General features: G+C 32.1%; 1 protein-coding gene across 1 annotated transcript; it reads right to left on the bottom strand.

Annotated features, from left to right (window-relative positions):
• Positions 1 to 1,836: 1,836 nt before the first annotated feature.
• LOC124365517 (glycine-rich cell wall structural protein 1.8-like) lies at positions 1,837 to 20,151 on the bottom strand. Its single transcript, XM_046821501.1, has 3 exons — positions 20,098 to 20,151; positions 5,384 to 5,626; positions 1,837 to 2,490 (listed from the first exon to the last, which is right to left on the bottom strand). Exons 1-3 carry the CDS (start codon positions 20,149 to 20,151, stop codon positions 2,062 to 2,064), a joined length of 726 nt encoding a protein of 241 aa, XP_046677457.1. The 3' UTR covers positions 1,837 to 2,061.
• Between the last annotated feature and the right edge of the window lie 385 nt (positions 20,152 to 20,536).

Here is a 20,536-nt window from a genome sequence, read left to right on the forward strand (position 1 = left end):
CATATTCTGGGTATATATGGGTTAAGTACATCAGGGTAGAGAAAATATAATCTGAGATATAAATATTGTTTCATATTTGGACTCTTGATACCTACCCATTTCGACCTCGAGCAAAATTAGTGTAACTGACAAGCGATATCTTCCTTAAAATTTGTGTAATCTTTTGGTTTCAAGAAAAACCTGTTTGTGTGCTTAGATAGTGCAAACTGTTTCTCGATTTCTGGAATTTGGGAAATAACGCAGTGTAGCGTGTACGGCGGTCATCGCGAGAATGGATGCTGCTTGGATGGATGGCTACTGAGTGATACTGCCCTTACAAGCAGTCCGCCTGCCCGGCCATTGGTGATGGCCCGGAAGTCACCTTTAAGCCGTTGGTCCCCAGGTTAAGTGTTAGAGAGGGCTTTTTAGTCCCAACTTTGTCTGGTAAAATAAGAAATTTTTTACTTTACTTTACTAATTTTCTTCAACTGAAACCATCGAAGTATCAATGACTGGCCGTGCTGGGTCGAGAGTTTCACCAGTCAATAGTTTGAGATATCCTCAGTAGGCTATCTGTTTAGAACTTCATTATCAGAGATCCCCACGGATGCTCATCTTTGCCCAATCCGACTTTGACATTTTACATAAGAAGCAGTTCCGCTTGTGCAACCCCCGCTGAAGAGGTTTGTGTAACGCGAGGAGCTGAAGATCAGAAGCCACTCTGGCTTGCCACAATGCTGCTCTATTGTTGACGGCGAAAGTACATTCTTCGGTTATGTAACTCCCGACAGTCGACAAATCGCCCCTTAAATTCTCCTCTGTGGACTGCATACTAATTATATTTGACGTCCTCCTGACATTTATCTTAAACGCATCACTTAACAATTACTGTTTGGTGGTTGATTTGATCCTTTTCCAGCTTACCATATCATCTCATCAGGGATCTGTTGTGCAAGCAGGGTTATCGGAGTGGTGATTTGACCTTTCAACGCCACCACTTTGACAGCTCTTTCATCAATTATAACCTAGTATTATAGTTCACAAAATGTAATGAAATTGTAAGTTTCCATTTTTTGTTGCTGTATTTAGCTGCAAAAACGTTTCTAGTTAAAGGTCTTGGATCCGAGAGCCAATTTGCACATAAGCACACAACCTGGATTTTCTTGCTACCGTAAGCAGCGCTAATTTTGGTGGAAGTCGAATTGGGAAGGTGTATCAAAAGGGTTAAAATTATTTATCAATCAAAATATAACAGTTTTTTAAATATATGTTTTAGCTCGATACACTGTTCGTTATTTACACAAAACATAGTTTTCTCAGATAATTGCAAAAAGTTAATGGAAAGTGTCATTTTCAGGACCTGTAAATGAATCCGATTTATTATTCATTAACATATCTGACAATATTGCTTTTAAGTGTATCAAAGTTACAACAAATATTTATGAAAAATACAATTTTATGTTTTTAAGCCTTTTGATGCACTTCCATTTTGACGTCTACGAGGGGCTGTCAATTTGTTAATTTCTTAGTTTCTCCATCAATTTCGTGAAAACCCAGGTTGCGTGTTTATTCAGTGCAAATTGCCTCTCGGCTCCTGCACTATAATTCTTAGTTGGCACACCACCATAAAAATGGCTCTGGCCACAAAAGCCGCAACTAAGAGTTGGTTTTCAAACCAATCTGACTTTCTCAGGCATTTATTTTGATTTTAACTTGTTTCAAAACTAATAGTTTATGCATTATTTTTGGTTACTCAAGTTCATTCGTAACCAAATACTAAGAGGTAATCTATAGGATACAACCTTCAAATTGGGCGTAGGAATATACATAATAGTATAATATAATAGTTTACTTTATTTTATAATTGATGAATATACACAATGAATGAGATTTACACTTAATTTTGTGTGGCTTTACAACACCTCTTTACGCTTTACTTCATATCTTAACCCTCCGAATCATCTTTATGTGTTATTTGTAAGTCATGCACAATGACGACTGTGTTAAAAACTACTCATATCCCGTAGAGGTGTTCTTAGCGTAATATGCAATGAAAATTGTAGCTCTTGTAGACGAGAGATATCACTTCCCGGGGGGCAGGTAGGAGCTGGAAGGAGTGCCGCCTCCTGGACCACCACTCGGGTATCCGTTAAATCCTCCTCCGTTTCCTCCTCCACCACCGTTTCCTCCCAAACCACCCGTTCCTGCTGGATATCCTCCTCCGTTCCCTCCAGGTCCTGAAGGATATCCACCTGCGCCTCCACCTCCGGAGGGATAGCCGCCTCCACCGCCCCCGGCTCCACCTCCACTGCTAGCCTCTCCCTCGTACTTGACGTCGGCGTTGTATCCGCTCGCGTCGTCCGCGGTGTACGACACCACTTGCCGCCTCCCGTCGGGCAGCAACACGCGGTACTCCCCTTGGACTCTCTGGCCGTCGCTCTCTGCTCGGTGACTGAAGTCGGTCCCACTCTGCGGGTCGTTCACCTCGTACGAGAAGCTGTAAGGCTCAGGCTGAAACAACATGTCCTTTATGTAGATAGTAACAAAACCACTTCTGAAGTGTACTTTTCCATATCAAACAAAAAAAAAATAAAACAAAATAAAAAATAAAATAGTATATATATATATATATATATATATATATATATATATATATTTATTTATTTATGTGGCGCTTTTTCATAATATAAAATAGTTTTTATATTACTCAAGCAGAATTTCGTTTTCTAACAGAGGTAGTCCATTATATTTCTGTCCCATTTGAAACTTTAACACATTTTACAAATAGATTAATTTTCTCACCCATTTTATTACATTTAGTTAGTCCTTACATAACAACTTTCCATTTGTTTTGCTCGTTTCTCAATTTAATTATTTCACTAATAAAAATAAATCCAGTCAATGCAATCATCTACCAAATAGAAGCAGTTAGTCGTCGACCATGTTTACCTAAACACATTACTTTTGTAAACATGAATTTAAAGAAATATGTGCAATTTTGTATATGGTGTGGAAATTAGATAAACTCTTTCGCTTTCTCTTCCACTTGATGAGAAAAATAGCATTTTACTCCATTTTGTGTGGAAGAAAAGTTTTTGAACTAGTAGGCGAGGAATGTAGAAACTAACCCGAATATTGCACAATTTTCAAGTTATACTTCTCAATTACAACATTTAAAAATGTATCAAAGTTGGATGCAATTAAATCGGTTTACTACTGGGAACAAAAAGATAGAACAGGTTAAGTTAGGGTTACAAAGAATGTGTCGAAGATAATGTTGGTAATAAAGATTTAAATATTTTTCATATTTGCGATTTAAATGTTTAGGTAGATTTCATATACGAGTGTATGGTCTCATGCAATATAACGCAGCATGTAAACACAATAAATGCCTTAATTTTTATCAGACGCAGTTTATACTTTGTATAGAGTTTCATGATGGCGCTCATTTCCATTGGTGCCAAATATTTATCTCCGGTGTTTCATAACACAAATCAAAATTGTCACTTTTTATAAAATTATCAAGCGATTTGAAGAATTTATTCTAACTTATTTTTATCACTCTGCTGATTTCAATATGGTGGCCGTCAAAGTTTTATAATCATAAAAATATTTTAAGTAAATATATTTACCAATATAATTTTGGATTAATTGTAAATAAATCAAGCCCACGTTTTTAAAGAAATCTTTATGTAAATGTAAGAAATGTACATGCCTATAACGATGTTTTCTTGTAAGGTTTCAAGATTGTATAGTTTCTTAAATTTTGAAAGAATTACAATTATATTAACGTGCAAACATTATATTATCTATTCTCCTATTAGTGTTATGAGTTTAAAATAAAACTCTGTAAACCAATAATGTACTTCAGTTTGGAATTTCGAGATGACGGATGTGAAATCTACATATAATCAAACTGATCCCAAAGAGATATTTTATTACTTAATGTGCGTTTTTACTACTCAAACTTTTACTATTCGAAAATATTAAAAGATATCGTTTGCTCTAATATAATTGCACTCATACATATTATTTTGTTTTTCGTCCTGTTTTTTTTATTTTGTTTGTTTATTTTGTGTTTGGCTTTATATACAAAACATAAACATCACGTTCATAAATAGATACGCTTGCATAAGAGCAATAAACAAGCTATTTTAAATCATTCGATATAAAAATATACTGTACAGTCACGTAAATTCGAAATTTATGTTAAAGTTTTATTATCTCTTGACAGTTTAATTGCTAGGTAGTGTAATATAAAAAATTATAATACTGTAATTGATCGTTCTTAGAATCCCCTTGTATTAATGTTTATTATTTATATTATACAATGCTATAAATCTTTATTTGGTTAAGGAGTGTAAATTAAGTTTGTTTGATGTAATATGGTCCTTTGTTATAATAAAGAGCAAAATACATTTCATTACAACATTATAAAATAAATAGTAAACTGTAAGCCACAGCAACACAACTAATAAAAGTAAGCATTATTATTCGATAACTATTCAAGTATGTTCTACATTTGTAACATGTTCATGTTTTATATTAGGCCTACTTCTTCTGGAACTAATTTGAACTTTATTACACAAAGTTTCAATATATTTTTCGTCATATAAAATTAATTCTTAACTCACAATACTTTACGTTATATGAAACGTAATACGTCCTCAAAGTCCATGATTTTTGTTTGAATTTATTGAATTAAAGAACAGAACCGAAAGTTTGAAAAATATTTTATTTTAGTATTTAGTTGCTTTTTGTTGCATTTTTTGCTTCAATTAAAACATAAATTTTAATTCTGTCATTATATAGCGTACTTGAACTTACATTGTTAGATATTCGAATAAAAACTTCATATGCATTTTTAATGCATGTATTAAAGAACAGCTACAAACTTTAGTTTGAGTCTAAATATCAGTTTAAGTTGTCGAGCAAAGACGACTTTTAGCTGTTTTTTACTGTAAATATTTTAAAATGTAAGAGCCATCTATTATTCAAGGCTTTTTCTTGAATTTTTTAAGTATTTGATTTTATTTTAGATCAACTTAACCAAAACTTATCACAGATGTAACCAACACTCTCAGATGTACAATACCATATCAATAATAGCAAGAAAATGTGTATATTTTTTTATTTTATTTAAAGAATTTTTATGCCACAAATAATTTGGCATATTTTGATTAAATGGCTTACGTGCAGTTATTTTATTTTTTCGTAGGTTAAAAACACGATAAAACAGAAAATAGTTTTTTTTGCTTTTTATTTTATAATTTTAGGTCTTTCTTTTCATGTGATAAAGTAAGAAGGAATTCTCAAAATTATTTTGAAGCTGAATTTTTCTTGATTATGTACAGTATATAGTCCAACAAGCATTTTAAGTTGTAAATACAAAATGCTACATTACCTTTCCTTCGCCGTCACCTCCGCCTCCTCCATTTCCTCCCCCGTAACCACCACCTCCTCCATTTCCACCTCCGAAGCCACCACCTCCTCCATTTCCGCCTCCGTAGCCGCCGCCTCCACCGCCAGGACCTGAGGGTTGACCGGGATTAAACCCAGGAGGGCCGTACGATGCTGATGGTCTGTTGTTGCCTTCACCTCTGCAGCACAGCGCCAGCAACGCGCTCAGCAGCAACCCGCACAGCAGCTGTGTACAGATTTATAGTATTCAGTTATTGCAGGCGCATAGAACTGTTTTCAGTTATTGCAGGCACATAGAACTGTTGAGCGTAAAAACTTCAGAACAGGATGTAATTGAGTAATATAATATGTGTGTGACGCCTTTTATTTCATACCTCATAGTTATAAAGTAAAAATAATTGTATTCCGAAATGCAATAATTGGGAAGTATAGAAAGACTATCAACGATAAAATAATAGTTCAAGAGGCAGGTAGTCTAGAAGTTTCAAACAGAATTTAACATGTTACAAACGACCTTCTTTGAAGAAATCGTGATAAAAAGTTTAAATATATTATTTTTAAACATGATTATATAAAAAGTAGTATTTTATTGATTTTCTTGCAGCATAATAATTGTATGTTAAAATATATCTACCTTTTGTTTTCACTTCTCAACCCTTAACTGGTACAGTGGGGTCTTTGAAGACCCCACTAGAATTTATTTTGCTTTTTTCTTGAAAAATAAAAGTGTCTACTTTTTTATGTTTTAAGTATTCTTCTGCCCGTTGGACGAGTACTAAGGAACATATATTCAGAAATATTATAACTTTCTTCAGTAGCAGGAAAATACGTACTTAGGGTCCTCAGGGACCCCATTGTACCAGTTACGTGACTTTTTTGTTTTTGGAAAACTTTTGAAAATGAATGGTTTTTTGGACTAAAGTGACATTTTTTCATTGCTTACAACACCTGAAAGTGCCTTCCAGTGAGCCTGATGGCCCTTAAAAATATTTTATGATCAAGAAGAAGCTGATCCAAGTAACCTAAACCGAAAAACACGTTTGTTGAGGAAGACAGCGATTTGTCTGATGGCGAAGTAATTGGTAATCATGAAACTGGAAGTGAGTTCGGATTATCAAACGATTCAGATAATAGTAGTGAAGACGGAAATTTTCGAGGAAGGCGAAGTACAAGTAGGTAATTCAGAAAACGTATTTCTATGGAAAAATAGGTATAAGTGAGCTAAGAACCCCCCTGCACCAAGTCGTACCCGCAGAGAGAAAATATTCTGCACGTACCTCAAGTTGTAGGACCTGCGAAAACTAATAGACCCCAATTGCCGATAGATGCTTGGTCTCTTTTATTTACAGAAGACATTGTTTGTAATGTTTTAGAACATACAAACCAAAAAAATTACAAATTTAAGCTTTAGATATAAGGGTTTACCATCTTTCGCAGGCCACGTGGATATGAATGAACTGAAAGGTTTTATCTGGAGTTTTAAAATCTGGCCACGAGGAATGCCTCATCTCTGTTTGCCTTGATGGTACAGGTAGGGACATATTTCGTGCAATAATGTCTCTCTAAAGATTTTTGTTCCTACTAATATATCTCGTTTTGATTATGGAACCACCAGAGACGACCGAAAGGCAGCTGGAGATAAATTAGCTCCAACTTCTGGAATATATAATTCTTTTATGTCAAACTGTACTCAAAACTATGCTTGTGGAGAATACAGCACAGTAGATGAGCATATGATTCCGTTTCGAGGGAAGTTCAAATATAGGATGTACCTCAAGAACAAACCCAAAAAATATGGCCTAAAGGTCATGTGTCTATGCGATGCTCGCACAGGCTACTTGATTGAATCCTTTGTATACTGTGGGAAAGATAATGCTCCAAATCCTAGAAAGCTTTCTGTACCTACAAGAAATGTCTTAACCTACCTTCAATACAAAACACAAACAGAAATGTTACAGGAGAGATAACTGGTTCTCATCAATAGAACTAGTTGAGGAAACTTCGAGCGATTGGTCTAACTTATGTCGGAACCATGAGACGAAATAAGCGAGAAATCCCACCTGAGCTTTTGTCAGATAAAAAAACAGACCTGTTTTCTTCTACATTAGCTGACATAGAGATGGTTGAAACTGAACCTAAAAAGAAAAGAACCAGCCAAACGAAAGCGCTATGAACTCTGCCCGAGGAAAAAATGATAAAAAAAATTAAAACTACTTGTAAACACTGTGATTAAAACAGTGTGTAAAGTAGCATTCTGAGTTTGTAATTATCTGCAACAACTGTAGTGACGAGCAAGTAAACTTAGTAAAATTATAAGTAAAATATAAATACAAAAAATACGCATTTTTTAAATTTAGCTACATGAAATATGACTTCAAACATTAACGTTGGTTTAATGAAATTAAGAGATAACAGGTATTTTCTTGTTTGAAGTAGTTTCCCGAGATCTATTCAGTAGAGAAAAAGTAATAAAATGAAGAATTTAACAATACTTTTGCTGGGGTAGCCCGTTTTTGAGATAGCTATCAAAACAAGAAGATTTTTGTGTTCGTTTTAAAAAAACTTTAAAAATAATATAAGTATACATTTATTTTTCTGCAATTGTCATTTTGGTATATAAATAACAATACAATAACCAAAATAAAATAACTTTGGTACTAATATGATCTTACAAAATTTTTTTATACCACTTCTTGTATTGGGGTCTTGAAAGACCCCACTGTACCAGTTGTGTTCCACGGAATGCACTGTACCAGTCAAGGGTTAAATATCTATAAAAATTTTAAAAATAAAATTTATTACTACCTACATTAAGTAGATGAAATCTTAAGCTGTTAATTTTATGTAATGCTCTCATGTTATTAGTTGAATTGGTAATAATTGTTGTTGATAACTCGTAATCGAATATAGATAACATCCGAATTTTTAACGTTCTGGTAAAATAGTTATGAGGCTTCAACACTTTTACTAACGAGACTTATGTAGTATAGGGCAGCTAATTTGTATTATCTAGATGAACTTTGATACTATATTAGGATGTTATAGCTCACAATAACGTAGTAAAGGGGGTAAATTAATACTAATTTACTTGGACGATTGGACGACCAATAAAACCTTTTTAGAACGCGTTATAAAAAGGCCTCTACCGAGATACGATAGCGGAACATGGACTTGTTTTGTGGTTCTTAACGGTTTGCCAGATGTGCATATCGGTTTCTTGGAGGTTCATGTAGGTTTGTCTGAGGTTCGTATTCATTCCTTAGAGGTGCACATTCGTTTACGAGGTTTTCATTGGTTTTAAGGAAGCGCTTGACGGTTTTTTTGGTTCATATAGGCTTTTCAAATATGCATATCTGTTTCCTGAAATTTCATATCGGTTTCTTTGAAGTTTATATCGATTTTTCGGATGTTTATTTCGGTTTCTCTAAGATGCATATCGGAATTAACTCTACAACATGATCATATTAATTTCATCTGATCGTAACTCACCGCACAGCCACAATATAGATCTAGCTAGATTTTGTGAATATCCTATCCAATTTACAAGGTATTAGAACTCCGTTATTCTTGACATTAATATATAAACAAATACATAAATGTATCATTTTCATTTTTTAATTTAATACAACTGTCAATGTCAACCACAATGTTCTTCTTGAGGTTGTCTACTCATTGAGTTTTTAATTGATGTTATAGTGTGGTTAAGTTTAAACTTTACTTTTATGGAATAGCATAATTCTTGTTGATTATGTGAATGTCTTGGTCATTTTAACACATAGTTTGTATAAGCATGTTTCTGTCATCACAAATCGGTAGTAGCAAAACTTGTCCCATGTGTTACGAACTTTAATCGTTATTTCCAGAAGAAACTGGTTGTAGCTCTTTTCAAGGCCAAGTGAATAAATTTCCTGCCACATGGGTTACTTACAGAAACCTTTTAAACCAAAGTACACAACAAATCCATGTCAACAAGGTCCCAAGGTCATAAATATCGCAACCCCACTGTCTTTCTACTAAAATATTCTGATTGAAATTTAAAAAAAAACCTTGATATTTGAAATACTTCAAAAAATTGTGCCCCTGTTAAATTTCATTGAGTAAATGTTTTTTTTTCAGCTACAGTAATGCGATGTATCCAGTGTTCGACGTAACATCAAATAGCATCTTATCTTTTTTAATTTCTTTCAATATTTCGTACTGCTTATCTGTTTTCTTTCGCTGCAGGTTGACATGTTAGATGTGACAGACAAAATTAAGTGTGATGTTCATGAAAGAAAAATACCAGAATTACGTTTAATAATTCAGACATTTTCAGCAATTCAATTACTTCGTGTATTTTACGTCTTTACTATTCTCCTACTACATAAAACCACACTATCAGATTTCTATCTGTCTTTCGGCCAATTAATAACATACCTGGTTTATCGGAATATCTTGAAAATTTGTGTCAGTAATAAAATATATATAACGTGAATTTATAAGATAATAATGACTACCAAACGGAACTTTTAGTTTCCAAATGAACGAAGCAGATTGGTTATATTTCTACACCTTCCATTTCCATTACTTATATTACACTCCCATATTTAAAACATATACAGAGTATTTTTTTCAATAGATGAGTCTATTGAACAGATTGGTTCTTGTCTGACAGCAAAGGTATGATAGCACGCAACGAGTTCTGCTTAAATATATTTCACAGTATGCCGCAAGGCTTAGTTTTAGGACCGGTGATGTTCCAATTTACATTGAAGAGCACCCGCATGTTTAAGTGTAAAGATGTTTTGCAGATCTGCCAACAATAAGTTACTATTGATAACTTTAGATACTGCAGTTATTATATGCTGAGCACATGGATCTTAGGTTGAGACTTAATACCATCAAGACAAATCAACGACAGAAGGCCAAACCTTGGTAGATATTGGTAGCCCCAGTGTAATCATTAACAATTACCGCAACACTTGCAATAAGCTCAAGAGGAATTAGTAGTCTCAAACTACTCGCACTACGATTCGTCTATTGTGGTAAAGTAATGGTAAATACTCTATAACATCTTGATAAGTTTCTTCTCAGAGAAGCTTCAGCATCTTCAGAACTACTGAAGCATTTGCAACAAGGTAACTACGCCAAACCAAGTATAGCGTAACTGGTTAGCCTTACTGGCTTCGCTTAAGTTGCCTGCAAAATTTTTAGTATATTCCTAATTCGTTCTCGATGTCCTGCGTACAGGCAAACAGTTGCTCAAATACCAAATAATGTATTGTATTCCCTAGGTAGCAAGGATGTATTGGTTATTGTTTCAAGGTATTGTTTATTTACTATTTGTTATAAAAAAAGAAATTTTGGGGACATAATTTGCTCAAGTTATTGTGCTTTTTTATCAAATAAAACCTCAAGCTACACTTTCGAACGGTTCATTTTTATTTAGATAATGCAACACATGCTAGTTAAAAACTTTTTTATCCATCCTGTAGATTAAATATAATTTATCGAACAAACATATCCTTCACAACTTCACAAACATTGATGGTTATAAGGTGATATGAAAGGTCACACATGTACATACCTATGAGCTTACGGATGGCATACCAATGTAAGTCTTTTTATTACTGTTATTTACATCAATTCTGTTTTATGATCATCATTCCTTTATATAGCTCATGTATTACGTCATACATAATTATAATAAATGTCTCACACTGCTATACTAATGTATAAATAATATGTATAATATTGTACAAGGGTATAGGTAGATGAGAGGACTTTATAGTTCTTACTTGGACTCTAATTGAACAAAACTTTATTACAATAGTTTTATATCTTATTATACACATCTATCTCCCTCTAATGTCTACGTACCTAAAAGGTTGAGTGGTGGAGTCTGTTTCACTCAGAGAAAGTGGTATGAGGCAGTAATAAAAGAATACGTTCTTCATAGTATTGCAGGTACAAGGTGATACATTATATGCAGTAACATTTTACAGTAATGATAATTACTTATATCTACAAATCTTCACATCTCACTAAATAATTTATATTCTCCTTAATTTAAACTGCACGTTCACGACGACGTGTACCACATCTGGTACACGCGATCTTTCACAACTGCCGTCGTGTACCCGATCAGGTACACACCTGGCTTTTGTAAAGCACGTCGTACGCCTGATGGGGTACACATTGCTATGCATTTCCTTATTGCATTTTTATTGTTTGACTGTCTTGATGGTTTGTTAAATTTGATCCCGCGCTTAAATAAATACTTCAGACTATTGTGTACGCAATCGGGCGCACGATTGCTTAATGCTTAAGATAAATTAGTTTTTTTTAGGTACCCCTTGGGTTAAACGATAAAACAATTTAAAAAACATAATGAATTTTTTTATTGGGAAGCTACATACATTCCTCGTAATATTTAGACGTTTTACATAAAAAAAGATTGCGGTGTTTTGCCATTATTATTGAAAAATTTAACAACAAATAAAAAAGTCCGCAAAAAACGCTGATGTCGTGAACTTATTAATAATTGTACAACGTTCTATTGCGCTACATTAGTTTATCGAATGGAAGGAAGCGTTCTATTTACCACAATAGTTTGTTCATTTTCATTAGCCTTCTAAATATTCTACACATTCCACTGATTTTAACTATGATTTTTGATATTTATTGTCATTTCTGCATCACCTGTATTACTATGTTTGCAAACACTCCTTGGGTAAAAACATTTAATCTTGTAATCTTGCAACTTTTTCAATTCAATCAATGTATTAATATACTACCGTTAAAATGAGCAATGTTGGTCTAATCATATGTTTAAACCGAAGCATATCCTAATTATTGACTATGTGAAAATAGGGTAGTAGAGTTACATTTTTGACCATGGTTGAAAGATATTAAACCTACTGGTACTACATGAGGTAATTATTTTATTACGAAATATCTTATAACTCAACAATGAGAGTTGTGTCGGCCATTGGGAGTGCCGATGGCCGAGTGGCGTTGGATCTTGAGTCTGAGTTAGAGATAGCGCAGGTCAAATCCTGTCTGTGACCGTTGCACTTTTTATCAGTACCATCGACCCTGTACTGTATCGACACTCTCCCCTATTCTGTTAGATAAGATCCTCGCACAGGCCAGTGGCCTATGAGGACGGGTAGAATAAGGCTTAAAAGGAGATCGGCTTCTCCTTTTCTTTAATAAATAAAATTATTCTTAAAAATTATAGCTTTTGCGATTGCACTTAAATCTTCACATCTTTTGTTAAAACTATTCTCTACTAATAACTTTTTTTATTTGGAATTAAGTGCTGAAAACTGTCACCATTTCAAAATTTCAAACGGAAAATAATGTCACTCTTTTATGCAAAAATAGCTTAGTTATAATATAGTGAAGAAAATTTAGTGCCGTAACTCAAGCATTTTTTAAATAAAATATTTCCCATAAAACACATACAAATAAAAGATGAAGAATTTTCCAAAAATTATTTAATTTTGAGTTTTTAAATTTTATTATATTGAACTAATTACTAAAATATAGATCAACCGTTATGGGACACTGTTTTTGTACAGTAACCGACGACTAAGATTATATAATAGGTTTATTCTATTTCAAAGTGTTCAAATTTAAAAAATGGATCAACTTCTTTTTGAAAAATATGGAACTGGACAAAATACTTTATATCATTGGTAAAGTATGATCACCGATAATAATCTTAAACCGAACTTGATTAGAATCCTAAATATTGGAAACATGAATATGGTTTCAAAATCTGCGCTTTATATTATATACCGGCACAGTTATATAAATCAATGGTTCCATGTCGTTTTAATATTTTATTTATTCTGGTTCATATCATAAGTAGAACCGTTATAATTTTCTACAGCCTATCAATCATGTGACTGAGCAAACTGTCTCTCCTGTCTTCCTGGGGGCTGTAAAGACATGTTTGTCTGATAGTTTGTCTACAGAGCATCTCTCCAGAATGGAATGACTGGTGGACTTGATATTTATTTGGCATGCTGCTTCAGCTAGGCCAGTTACTCCACACGTGGTGTGACGTATCCCTACCTTGGTCAATTAATAAAACAGTTGTGATTGAGGCAAGTTAACCGTGACTATGATTGACTTTTTGTACTTTTTAACGAGATCGACCATGACCGAGATGGTTATGAATGTTTGAACTTTTATTTTTAAGACTGGCTAAAATATTTTACAAAGTACTGCAAGGTCTGTACAGAACACGCTTAAAAGAAGAGTTCAAATTGTTGAGTCTTGTTTTATTTTCATTTCATGTGGTTATAGCAAAAAAAAAAAAAAAAAAACACAAGATATAAAGTAGTATAATCATGGGAAGGAAAATTATTTAATTATTTATATTACTTTCCAAAAAACGTGTGATACTCAAAGAATAGTTTCATGACGAATTAGTATTATATGCGTTACTATTATTTAACAAAAGTACGCGACACCATGTGTCTCTTAAGAGGCTTCACTGTGGTTTATAGCGTGTTTCATTCTCAACGTGTCATCGATAAGACATCAGAGGGAAAAGAATTTTACATCCTCCGGTAGACAAAAGATGAATTTTGTAAGCCTACTGAGTGACAGACTCGTGGCGCACGCGCGCGCGCACGTACATCTTTCATCTTTTTTGCATCATACCTTTGCTGTTGTAGGTGACTGTTATTGTTTTATATTGTGCTTTATTGTAAAAATGAGTGAACTTAGTAGATCTAGTACAATTTTTTGAGACCGTCAAGGTGGGTCAAAAAAACAGGAAAAGACTCAAGAAGAACTTGATACTGACTAAATACACTTTTTATCGCACTAGATTTAAAATTTACGCACATAATATACTTTTTTAATTAAATATTTAAGTTTAATTGTTGATTTTAATTTTTTTGAACTGAATACATTTCGAGACAGAAAGTGAAAAACAAAAATACATGTTACAATGTAGTAAATAATTTGACAGATATGACTGATTTGTTACGTGTTACAGTTTATAATTATTTGTTGATCTTAGTGAAGATGTAAACCAATAAGATGTATATATTTTTGTGTTCATTATTAAATTATCTACAATTTTACATCTTTTATGTTCGTGACTTTGGTGAAATAACATCTAAACTCAAAGTGAAAAAAGATCTGTTTATCGTAATTTACATTGAACAATATTTTACCCTGTAAACGTATGTTCTATAAGTATGATTCTCTTATTCTGTGTTATTTCCTGAAAATAATTATATATTGTATGTACTATTTACATTAAGTTTCCAGTATATAACATTTCTTTCTAAATGCTTGCAAAAATGCTGAAAAATGCCAGCACTTAAGGAAGTTCAACTCAGCACATGGAGTGAAATACAGAATTTCATGTAACACTACCACACGTGATAAAATTTGAAAGTTAATGGTTAAAAAAATAATAAAGCATGTTGTTTATTTTATAAACTTGATAAATCCATAAATTAAGTTAAAGTGTATCTCCTAGAATCGTACTGTTTCATGACATGAACTGTAACGTAATCAAATTCCAGATGCCTTCAAAATGTTGTTAGGCAATATAAGCAGTGCCGTACTGTATAGTATTTGCAGCGCAACAGAAAAGGCGCTTCTGTGTTATTGTTTAACAGTGCCTAGTTAGTAATCTTCAATACCTATACTGTCTTTAACATTAACATACTATATAAAATACTATACTTAGCAATTAGTTGTTATTTTTTAAATTATTTGTTCACAGTTTGAAGCTGGTTATAAACATAAAAAACCTGTCTATCAAAGTTAGAAAGAGCATGGCTTTTATTTTGTACAGATAATGTTAGTGGTACATAATTTTTAATTTTGAAACAGATTAAATAATCATTAAATTTCTTAGATGATCATTATTAATGTTGTAACCAACAAAAATAGATATATTATTAGTCATTGTAATAAAATCGATTTCTCAAAGATTTACATAGTTGTAATACTGAGTGTATAAATCGGTGATACAGTATATCTAAATCTTGTTAGTTATTGAATTAGAGTTTGGAATTTAATACTCAACGAAACTAATGGATTTTTATAAATTTTATTATAATATATTATATTATTATATAATTATTAGTATGGCTAATCATTAATACCAATGTATACATTGAAGTAGTCTATTTGAAATACATAAACATTTGTAATTATATATTCTTAAATAATACAAATAAAGTGTTCAAATACTAATTCAGTACTTAATCACAAAATAAATACATTAATGATTTTTCAATAAATGATTTTGGTTTTAATGCAAAGTTATTGTAAAGTAATAGGTTAATACAAATAAATGTTAATTTTTGTAATGAGTAAACAAGAATGTAAACGTAGCTTTGGTTTTGAACCATCGTGCTATCATTATTTATTGGTCAATAAGGTTCAAGCACAAAATCAGTAAACACTTTTAAAAACATCAACTTTCTTTGTTTATTCGCTACACTGTCGAATCGAAATAACCATTAATAAATATACTAAATCAATAACTATGATAGTAGTTAGCTATGGAAATTAACTACCTTACATCAATGCCTGATTTAATTATTATTTGTTTTTATTGCACATATTTAAGTTTAAGACTTAGAAGCCTCAGTCATTGTAATAGTTGGATCGTACAAAAACAGCATTATGAATGTTACCTATGCAGTAACAAAAACTAATTGAAATCAACGATTATTAAAAATTATTAAAAATGTATTAACAAATAGAATCCATCATTAAAACATGGTGATTATATGAAGCAGTATAATGAATTATTTGTAACAATTACAATCACTCTGTAGTAAAAATAATATCCTGGCAATTTTATTAATCTAAACTAAATTCTAACTTGTTAGATCTTCCCTTTTCATTTATTGTTTTCATTTGGATCTGAAAGCTCGGCAAAAAATGATTGATACCATAATGAAACAATCCAGAATATGACGACTTCACTGAAGTAACGACTCTAAGCAAAATGTTACGGAGCGATGAAATGAGACTCGCATTACTGAGAAAATGAGATTCGATCTTATGGAGGATGATTTTTACACCTTATTGGAATCAACTACTTGATGGAGAAAATTATTATGATAATGAAATTTCTGTACTTAACGTTATTTTCAAAAAGTTTAGGCACTTATTATTATTGAAATTGTTCTTTGTTGTAACATGGGTTTATACTTTTAAATGTAACAAACTTATTGTATATTATAAATTATTATTTAAAAAATTAAAAAATGTTTTAAAAATAAACGAACTATTTATAATACGCTACAATAACGAAAAGAATCCATAATTATTAAGTTATTTTGGTTAAACCTTTAAATATAATTTGTTTATTTATCTTAGAAATACTTTAAATGTAGTATCTATACATTGTAGAATTTTTATTGTATTTCCTTTTCTTTATTTTTTGGTTGCAAAGCCAATAATTGCTTGAGGAAAAATTTTCTGATATTTGTGATGGCAAAAATATCTGTAGATGTATTTGTAATAATGTTGTTCGAACTGATCTATCATCGTACATCATTTTGCCCTGTCATCTACTTAATGTTACAGATAATAATGATTGATCACAGTATCAGAGTATATCTTTGACTTTGTTTACACGTTTTTCATAAATTATAAATACACTCTTAGAATGGTTTATTTCCTATATATTATACTTTTTTGCCATACTATTCATTCAATTAATGAATAAATCTGTATATGATTTATTTTGTGATTGTAAACAGTGAAAAAGTTAAGTTATTATGGCACAAGTACAAAATATTGTTGATTAGTAGTAAATGTAGAATATAAGGATTATAACAGTTCAAATTCTGAGCTCGTTTATCCAAACAAAGTGTTAAATTCACCTATTTTTATATGTACTTTTTTGAAAAATCTTCGCTGGTAATGCATAGTGAATCCTTTAGTGACCCCTAAACCGATAAATTACTCCTATTTATTCATTAATGGAAGCTTTCGGCAAAGAATCTTCTAAAATTGACATTTTTATTAATAATAGATGAATTAGACATGTGAACTGCTTTAAAAATATTTTTTCATTTAATACGTTTACAGTATACATAAATTCATTGTCTTTTAATTATATTTATTTAAGGACATTCGTTCAAAGCCAATGACATTTTAATAATCCTACAAAATTCAAAAAATTATTACATAACTATCTCATACAGAAAGCTTTTTACTCGGTTGGTGAGTTTTTTTCCGATTAGTAATTTAAAAGTGGCTACAGAAATTGTGAAAAGTTTGAGAAAATATATTGTTTTATTTAGATATGCAACTTGAACCATATTTTTCTGACGAGTGTAATACAATTATTGTAAAAATTGTCATACTACACAATAAAGAATTTTGATTTTGATTTTTTGATATGTCACTCTTATCGCTTTTAAGGGAAAACATCCGAACCCACTTGCAAATGTTTTTGACTTCCCGGAAATCGAACTCGTGACCTTTCAGTTAGAAAGGCAAAGCTCTATCCCTACGCTACGCTACGCCTTTTTCATAATGTCTTCATTAAAGTTATGGAACTAAAATGTTATTAAATACAAACGGTGATCTGCTCTTTTAAATTTTATTATTAATCCCAGTTCAAGTTTCAAAAGCTACAATTGTATTTCTTTACATAGAAGTACATACATGCAGAGCACTTACAATTTTCCTGTATAATTTATAATTAGTGATTAAGCTACCTATTGTATTAGTGAAGAGTGTTAACTATTTGGCGATAACTCAGAAAATTGCGAAACACAACCTTGAATAGTTCGCATGAATCAAAATAATTTTTGGAATCATAAGATGTCTATCTCTTTTAGGATTTTTTCGATTTCACTAACATATAGAGGTTTTTTAGTATGAAAACAATTATGTCTGATCCGATAAATTTTGGAAGTTATTCTACTTAAACCTAATGCCAGAACAGAATTTCAACTCTTCTCATTGCTTGCGGATCTCATTTTATTAAACAACGATATCAAATTATGAGAATGGTGTTTATAATACATTAATTAAAGATATAGTTGGCTGAGCGTTACTGAAGCCTTTCACTCAATGGGCTGGGAGTTTCATTGCTGTCTGTATTTTTAAATATATCAGTATGTCCGCATGAAATATTTTAGAACGAGCTGACCTATAGACTTAAAATTTTGCATTACACTTCATGTCTATATAGGAACAATTGAGTTCGATTATGGTGTATTGCACATTATGAGATTTAGCTGCATTATGAGCAGCAAATATTTTTTCATTTTTGTTATAAAAAATGGGATGTAGTAAAAAGTTTAGCTATCGCCATTGTTGCATATAATTCAGGTATGTTGTGTAGCATATTCCTACCTTGTAAAATTGAGAACATACAAGAACATTTATCATAAATGTAAAGAAGAAGAATAAAAGTTTTACTTTCTTTTCCTTTATACTCATAGTTACAACTGTATCAAAGCTATTGACTAACACACCTTTTTACCTGCTTTTGAAACAACTTGTTCTGACATGACTATGGTGTTTCAGAATCTAGCAATATGAAATTTTATTCCTGCATAAGCCTCAAAACCGTCATAGAACAGTTACTTTTAGGACATTGTGCACAATGTTCTCTCACTTCATTTCAAATGAGTATTTCTATGTATCCAGAATACCCGTACCTGAATAACACAGTCTACAGTATGTATGTGTATGTGTATATGTATGTCTATGTGTGTATTACAAACCGGTTATATTTAGAGTACGGAGCGATCCGTTTCTGGAAGGTTTACTGATTTGATAACGGTTCAGCACAATTTATCTTATTTGACCGTTATTTTGTACTTATAAGAAATTTAATTGCTGGAGAAAATAATATAAATATGTTTATACAAATGGCTGGAAATTGTCGTAATATTCATTAATTAGTCATTAATGTTATTGATTTTCCATTGTAATATAGCCGAACATTGATTTCCAGAGTAAACATATTTGATTATCTATACTTTTATGATTATTTCCGACTTTAAAAATTATAAGTTCCAATTCAACATATAAGAAATGTGTGGATTATAACAGAAAATAAACTCAAGGTTGCAAGTTTGAAATTAAACTACATAACTCTTTTTAAATTAAAACCACAAAGGGTACATAAGAACTTGATTTATATGTGTAATCTCGACAATTGTATGAGAATTTGTCTAGTATATGCAAAAAATATCTCATTACTAAACATTTGTTCATACAAATTACAAACAAAACTCCTTTTACCAAACGTTATATACGCTACTCACTTTGTTACGGTGGAATATTAAAATTTTTATTTTTTATCTAGAATGTAAAATTATTTTATAAAAAGTCTCGGGTGGCATTAATGTGTTTTGTATTTGTTCTTATCAATTTATGTATGATAAAACTATTCTGAAGACAGTGTCTTAAAATTGGCTTAAAGCTTATTCCCCCTAAGCTTCCCTTTATATAATTTTACATTTAAAAAATGTCAACGTTAGGAGCGGAATTTCGATTAAATTCTACAATTTTATTACTAACAATGTCCATATATTTAAATTCGGATGGTTACTAAAGAAAAAATAAAAGCACATCAATTATATAGCATAGCTAATCCTCCTTTCCTAATCCAAACCTAGAGTCTTTAGGTCCCGAATAAAGAGTATCTTTGTTTATTAACAGCTACCTCTAGGACACAATGCGACAACCAGTTACCTTCATGTCTGGAAGATCAGTAGTGGTAGGAGATGAGCTGGTAAGTGAACCCATCCTCCCACCGCAGACTTGCCTTATATACACCAAACATTCCCTTCGTGACCGCGGCAGGCTTTCCTGGACGTGGAAAACAAGGACGGAGAATGGGAATCAGATCAGCCGAGGAGCTGTGATGTACTGAGATATGTGCATCTGCTTGTGACGTCACCACCGGTCGTGTCGCCTGCTAAGTACAAGTGGTATGCATCATCCCTGCAGCAGTAGGATATACACAAACCTTGCAAGTTCTGTGATGTACTGAGATATGTGCATCTGCTTGTGACGTCACCACTGGTCGTGTCGCCTGCTAAGTACAAGTGGTATGCATCATCCCTGCAGCAGTAGGATATACACAAACCTTGCAAGTTCTGTGATGTACTGAGATATGTGTGCATCTGCT

Source organism: Homalodisca vitripennis, chromosome 6, assembly GCF_021130785.1.
Source record: "Homalodisca vitripennis isolate AUS2020 chromosome 6, UT_GWSS_2.1, whole genome shotgun sequence".
NCBI lineage: Eukaryota > Metazoa > Arthropoda > Insecta > Hemiptera > Cicadellidae > Homalodisca > Homalodisca vitripennis.